The sequence below is a fragment of the Halyomorpha halys genome, unplaced genomic scaffold, assembly GCF_000696795.3.
Source record: "Halyomorpha halys isolate HHAL.00 unplaced genomic scaffold, Hhal_1.1 Scaffold1826.1, whole genome shotgun sequence".
NCBI classification, from domain to species: domain Eukaryota; kingdom Metazoa; phylum Arthropoda; class Insecta; order Hemiptera; family Pentatomidae; genus Halyomorpha; species Halyomorpha halys.
Window position 1 is genome coordinate 320628 of NW_027107090.1, and position 7566 is coordinate 328193.

At 27.0% G+C, this 7566-nt stretch overlaps 1 protein-coding gene across 1 annotated transcript in view; it reads right to left on the minus strand.

The window, feature by feature from the left end:
- Positions 1 to 5816: 5816 nt before the first annotated feature.
- The window catches only part of LOC106690700 (stress-associated endoplasmic reticulum protein 2), a 3056-nt gene continuing 1306 nt past the window's right edge, over positions 5817 to 7566 (minus strand). Inside the window, exon 3 of the mRNA XM_014436215.3 lies at positions 5817 to 6190. Coding sequence (XP_014291701.1) covers positions 6153 to 6190 — 38 coding nt within the window. The 3' untranslated portion in view covers positions 5817 to 6152. The remainder of the gene's footprint in view (positions 6191 to 7566) is intronic.

The following is a 7566-nucleotide window of genomic DNA, read 5'->3' on the forward strand; positions in this document are numbered from 1 at the left end:
TTCAGTCTATGATTTAGTAATATCAGTTTTTTTGTAATATGTGGGGTTTATTGGTAGGGTGTCCTGGCCAAACCACTGCACCCTGATTTGAGGACAGTCTTATATCACCTTTAAAACAGGAAGAAGAGATGACTTTAGTTAATTAAATCGAGCAACATAGAAAAAGTGGCTTAAATAATAAAGGGGATTGACCTTCCATGGTAGTCTTACTTATCTTGGGTTTTAAACAGACAGCGTTAATAACTACCCAAAATACTGTCTCCTAAATTGTAATGGTCTTTATCATTGAGCTCTACCTGCACCACTCTACTCACACTGAATTATAGGAAGTATGGTCGCAAGGAAGAATAATCTGAACCAATTCCATGTGATAGTTTGTCATTAGTTTTCGGTGGATTCTTGTAGTCTTCCTTTTCCAGCCAGGGGCTTTATGTTTTAAGTAAAGAAAGGTATTTCTGATTGAAAGTTATATTATAGAACCAGGGAGTAAGGATTTGGCTTTTTGAATCTTTGCCATTGGATTTTTCAGATACCATTGACTTATGGCTATGTTCAAAACAGTCTTAGGAGATACTCATCCAGCATGGAGGTCACTGAAAATCTCAATTCAGCACTACAACTTGTAAACAACAAAGGGGTAATTAATACCTCTATGTAATACCAAATATTGGTGATAACTTGAATTGTATCGTTTATTGATCACAAAGGGTAGATTAAAAAAAAAACAAGTTTATAGAACTAAATATCTAAGAAATTCAACAGCCCTTGCTAAATAATATATTTCATTGTTAGACAAAACTTAGAGAATTATCAGTATCAAAGTCAGTCATTGCTAAAAGTGTACTGTAATACTTTGAAAAACTAAAACAGGTTAGATTTTAACATTGCATGGTTGGGTGATGTGATGGTTGTCACTTATGCACCAAAAAATTAGTTAATTTCGACAAGAGCTATATCAGCACAAGGCATATGTACACTCATATCCTTTTGTCACAAATATTTAATATGCATTAACTATCGATAATTTAACTTAGTTCTGTTAATTAAAAGTCACTTGTACACCCTGGATTCTGATCTCTTCATTTGTAGTTCTGGCAATTTACAGATTCTCCACTCATGCCCTAAGCCTCTGTAGCTAGAGTCACTTAGTCTTCACTGGTTTTAAAATAACTTTAAAAAGCCAGCAATTTAATTACTAACATTGCTAGACTTCATGATAAAAGTATTGTTTAAGTTTGTTTTTTTTACGTTATTTATTTTATTCACAACTGTAAAAGCATTTTTACAACCAAGGAATCAGATGTAGAGAGAGAGAAAAAATGTCATGAAGGTTAGGTCATTCAATGATGCCTCTCCATTAAAATTGAGATTTAAAAATCAATGTAAGAGGTCCATATTCCAGCTCCTTCGTAAACGTTGTCTCGTATCTGGTAAGTCTCGTGTTGATAGTCCTTGAATTAGAGGGTTTAGTGTGTCGTGAAACCATTTATATAATGATTTAATGGTTGTTTTTGTTTAAGTTAGAATTAATATTTGAAGAAACACAAAAGCATAGTTCTATATGAATTTGTATTTGAAAAAACCTGCCTTAAAGATACTTATCCTTCTAGTCCAAGAGGGTTTGATGTTAAGTGAGATGACCTAATACCTATTGTTTTATACTGATATAATACAACTAGAAGGTACATAAAAAATTACTGGTGATGACTTGAATTATATCTTTTTTAGTTCATTCATTTGAAAACACTTTTTATTAAAATGTAAAAAATCAATCTTGTGGATTGAATTAGAAAAGGCCACTTATTTATTTTTATGGTTCCTCTAAGTTAAAGTTTTAAAAACAACAGGGAACAGTTTTGACCTGGAGGACCATTGCTTTTATTTGTAGGAAGACTGATTCTGATAATGTTTGCGGATTGTTTTATAATAAATGAATAAACCTGTAGATTATTATTTAGTTATTAATGAAATATTTTTCAAAGTCAGGCCATTATTCTTTTTGGGAGGTAGTTAATTCTGTGTAGAATTTTTCTCACGATTTACTATTAAATATTTCTTATCCATAAGCTATGTATATCAAAATATTTGTTGCAAGAAAACCAATGACAATAGATTAAGAGTACTTAAAAAATAACCAAGATAAAAATCATAAAAATTCTTAACTGATAAAACATGAGTTTTATCTTTGATTTTTAATTAAAATTTATCTTAATTAATTAATCTTTGAAAATCTGAAGGATATATTCATTAACTTCCTTGAAATTTTTACTGGTATAAGCTTATTGAAACCAGAGAAGTGTGTTATACACGCTTTTACAATTTCATTAATGACTGTTATTTTTTTTACAATCCAAAGAAATACTGAAATAATTTATTTTTATTAGCTATAACCAGTGGTGTCTGTCTCCAGTACCACTAACCCAAAAAACAGTAGATGACATTTTATCCTACTCTTTACAAAGACAGAAACTTTTAATACTGAAATCACTTACTGATCATATGCTTCCCATTTCTCCCAGACTAATTTAGTGAATATTAGAAAAAGGGTTTTCTTCTTTATGGGACACTATAATATTTGATTACATTTCCATCCAGTTCACAAATTATTTGTGCTATTTTAAATTATTAGTGTTTAACAGGTATAAATAATTGTTCAATGTTTTATAATATACTAAACTATTTTTTGAAATATTTAAAATTTTCAGCTTATTTTATTTAAAAAGTTACAACTCATATCTCTGAACTTTTCGCTGCTTTGCTTGAATAATGGCATATCTGATAAAAAGAAGTTTTGATTTTGGAGTCCTGAGATAGATTGACTTTAGGACTTCATTCTGACAGCCCTGCAAAGTGGAGCAAAATGTTGGTTCACAATAAATAGTTCTCTTTTACTATTTTGATACCTTTATTGACCACTACCAGGACTATCCTCCTACCAAAAAAAAAAAAACTTTATCATTGTCAGTTGTGCCACTATTCAACCAAAGCAGCGATGTATTATTTGTTCCTAAGACAAATTCATTATGCCATGCTCAAAAAAGTTGGTATTTCTTTTTTATTTTCCCATTATCCCAATATTATGAAATTGAAAAGATATAAATTCTATTTGGATTTTTACTAAAGATAAAGAAATATTTTCTTCAATATCTAAGGTTAAAGAGCGCAGCAATATTACATTATTACAGTTATCTTATATTCTTAGTTAAATAACTGCCAATTTAAATTATTTAGTGTCAACAGGTATAATTAAACATACAGAACAATATTTTTATTCAAATTCTCTGCCTATTTAATTTTAAAAATGGCTAATGATTCATTTCTTTTGAACAAGGATCATTAAGGAATAATAACTAAATACACTTTTTTAGGATATATTTTTCTTATCCGTTGCGGTAGGCCTGGAGTATCCTCATTCCAATATATTACTGTTTTGAATCATTCCTGAAAGGTGTTGTCTAAAATTTCCAATTGAGTTATGTCCAAAACCACCCGAATCTTATTATTTGACTTGGGAAATAAGCGATTTCTAAAGAGAAAGTTTTCCCCGGTTTTATACACTAATTTAAAAAATGTTCTTCACTATGTTTAACAACCTATTTCAAAGAGCTTCTGACTTAAAATACTTTGACTGTCCTCCCAAGAATCATGAGACCATATTTATATAAAATGCCATGAAATTTTATTTTCCTGATTTTTTTAAAAAAGGAGATAACCAATTAATATTCTTCAACAGGAACATTTAGACACAATTAGATGCATTTTTTATTTTATATATCTAGATGAATATGCATATAATTAAATATTTTGATAAATTTTTATATACTTATTTTTAGGAATAGTATAATTAAAATAAATTTTAATTTAAGAGTAAATGCCAGAGAGAAGTTGGTTATAAACCTATATATCATTGCTCATAGTATAAACGAAAAGTACCGAATTGCATGCGATGGCTTCTTACTATTTGGTATATACAACATATTGATATACAATATACCACCGTCGGCAATTTTTGCAAAAGCTATGAACTACAATATATTGTCATTCAGCAATGGGAATGTTAAACAAGTTAAAAAACTAAACTGTAAAATTCTGAGCTAGTGTTGTAAGCATATACATACAAATGGGATTCTTCAGTTGATGTTAAAGATTTTCAATTCACAAAGATATTTTAAACAACAAAAGCTTAAACTCCACTACATTGAATATCAAAGTGTATAGGCAATTAACTTTAGTGGATATATAAGATAATAGTGTTTTGTTTTTTTTCTGCTGTTTCTATATCATGTACTTAGCATAGATCTATTCTCAATTGTTTTTCACAAACTAAAAAAAAATTTGTTTTTTTCTTCAATTAAAAATATTTTGGAAAAAACTACGAAGAAATTAATAATTTGTATGTATAAGTACCATAGTAATGCTTACAGTCATAGTGTAATATTATTTTAGTAAGAATAACATTTATTTAATCAACATTCAACAAAATCTAGTTCATTAAACTTTATTTTTCTATCATACATTATTCACTCATTGGATTTAATATGGTGTATTAATAAATTATTTTTACTTAAAAATTAACCTCATATTAAAATATTTATTGCAGTTATAAGTTTTCAAAGCATACTTTTGGCAATTTTTCCACATATAAAACTGGTCTCATATTAAACTCTTTAAGAAATTATTTCATCATCAATCTCCAACAAACAACTTTCCTAACTAGTTAGGGTGTAAAGCCCAATAGAATCATTTTTGTTGCATCTTTATTATTACTGGTACTATCTCATTCAATGTAATCATCTTACAATCAATATCTTTGAAGACAATTCAACAGAATACTCCGTAAGAAAACGGTTTTCGATTTAATCCAATAACTAATAAAAATGGAAAAATTTATCAGAAGGCAAAATAAGTAAAAAAAATATATACTTTTAAAAATATGAGTACAAAGTTCAATATCTAAACCTTTCCATATATAATGGTCCACTTTAATTATTTTTGTTTTCTAGGAAATTCATCAATTACCATTAAATTAACTCTAACATAATTTACAAAATAAAATATAACATAATCTCTGAGTTAATGTGAATAAAGTTTCTTTTTTATATCATTTTTCTTGCTCTTTCTCTGAAATTCAATCTATATACAAACAGATAAAGAGCTTTAAGGATAAGACTAAAGGCGTTTCATTATAATCATAAGGCCTGTTTAGATGCTATAGTCTACAAAAAACACATTATTCCGCTATGGTGCAGCAGCTATCTCGCACAGAGTCCCTGTTTTGGTACACAGGCATAATGATTTTTGAACAATTATTTTTACTTAAAAATTAATCGCATATTTTGAACTATTTTCTTAAAATGTTTTTATAGCATATTGCAAATATTTTTACAACATATTAAATTAGTTCCACTAAAAAAACATTTGCAAAAATAATAAATTATTTCACAATCAATCATAGTGGAATAAATATTTTATTTTTATTAGAGTATTTTAATCATGGCAAGTTTTATCAAATAATGAAATAACTTTTGTTTATCAAAATCATAGTTCTTAATTAAATTATAAAAAATCTATTTAGAAAACATGAAGTAAATTCTGCATCAATTGCAATTAACTATCAAAAACATTTAGATGCATAACATCTATAAATAAAAAAGACGTAGATAGTCAACACACGTGAAGAACTGCAAAACAAGATTCATGTTGATTCAGCTGGATTTGTTTATCAATACTTTGTTTATAGTTCTGATGACCTTGAACGGATGAAGATAGGTTATTTTAAATGAACTAATATTTTAACAGTCATTATGAATAAGCAATATTAGTAAAAAGTCTTTATTCAGAAGCTTTCTTCAAATCGAGGTCTCCTTCAATGGAATGCAAGCAATATACAACATTACTTCTATCTTAAACAACATTATTTACATTCTTTAAGAGTTGATCTATCTAATAAAGAAGAGTGATGTTATATGTCTTTTACATTAAATGTAATAAATGCAATGAAATTTTTTAATAAGAGGAACAAAAATTATAAACATTCATTCAAACAAAGTAGGATATAATTTAATGCCAGGATGCAATCCAGGGATTATCACTGATGGAAGTTGTGCTATTCATTATATTTGGACTGCCATTATCCTTTTTCTTATGACTTCTCATGCCATCCGTATACTCTGAATAATTTGGAATACAGCTGAAACAATAGCATATATCATAGTTACTTCATAAATATTTAAAAACATAAAAAAGTACATCTAAACAAAAATTCAAGTTACGTAAGGTCAAAATTTAAGTACTGTTATTATTTATTCATATTCTTTGAACCAATATAAGTAAAAAACTTCAAAACATGAAAATAAAAGAGTAAACAATTCTTCCGAATAAATTTGCTTTTTTAATGATAAATGTAATTAATAAAATCAACTAAGAATTAGAAAATAAATATTTAACTAAATCTTAGTTACTTAAACACATGAGTTTCACATGAATTATCTGTTTTAGGGTAGCAATAAAATATTAGTGAATTCACTAAAAATGAAATCATACAATGAGCAGTTAATATAGTAAATTAAAAAATATTACAGTATGTTCTCATACACAAATTAGTTTTCAAATCTATTTAAAAAAAAAAAAAAAAAAATTATAGGAAGTACTGATGTATGTAATTTATGAACCTTGGCATGAATAAACAAAAATATCCTTAATAAGATTATTAAACCTTTACTGAACTCATCAAACCCCAATATCTCATTGGAAATTTTATATGATAAAACCTATTTATAATATTACAAACAAGATAAATACAGATAAAAGATAGTCAAACCTTTGAAAGATATCATTGTATCACTGATAATAAGAAAATCCAACCAAAAATTAGAAAGTTCAATTTAGGTTCTATTATGGTATAATACAGCCAATAAAAAAAAAAAAAAGTCAAAGATATATTTAAAAAAAAAAAAGAAACACTGAAATCTCATAATATTTTCACAAACACATAAATCATAAAAAATAAAATTATAACTTAATAGGGCATTATATACGATTCTGTTTCTTTGACCATACATAAACTCCCTTCTGTTTTGTATACTGTTATTCTTAGAGGATATATTCTTGTAAGATTAAGTTCTATTTCTATTCAAATTTACCCATATATTATAATAACTATATCTCATTTAATGTTTATATCATATTTAAATTATTTTGTAAGAAACTGCAATAATCCTAGAGTATATAACACAAACAAATTGAACACACATTCCATTCTTTGCTGTTGAACCAATAGGAGTTCACCACATTCCTGTTCCACTGATCCTGTTTTTCCTTACAACTATGTATTTGTTAATTTAGTAATATAGCAACCTCAATTTAATACTGACATATAACTAACACAAAAATTTAACTGATGAGAATATTGATTAGAAAGATTTTATTTTTCCTTGCTGGCCAATTAAATGACTAATAATTTAACAAATAAATTTTGATTTACTATAATGAATTCTTCATTTACATTAGTATTTCTTTAAATAATATATCACTTGGATTTTTGAGAATAATGTGAGTATTGTTATA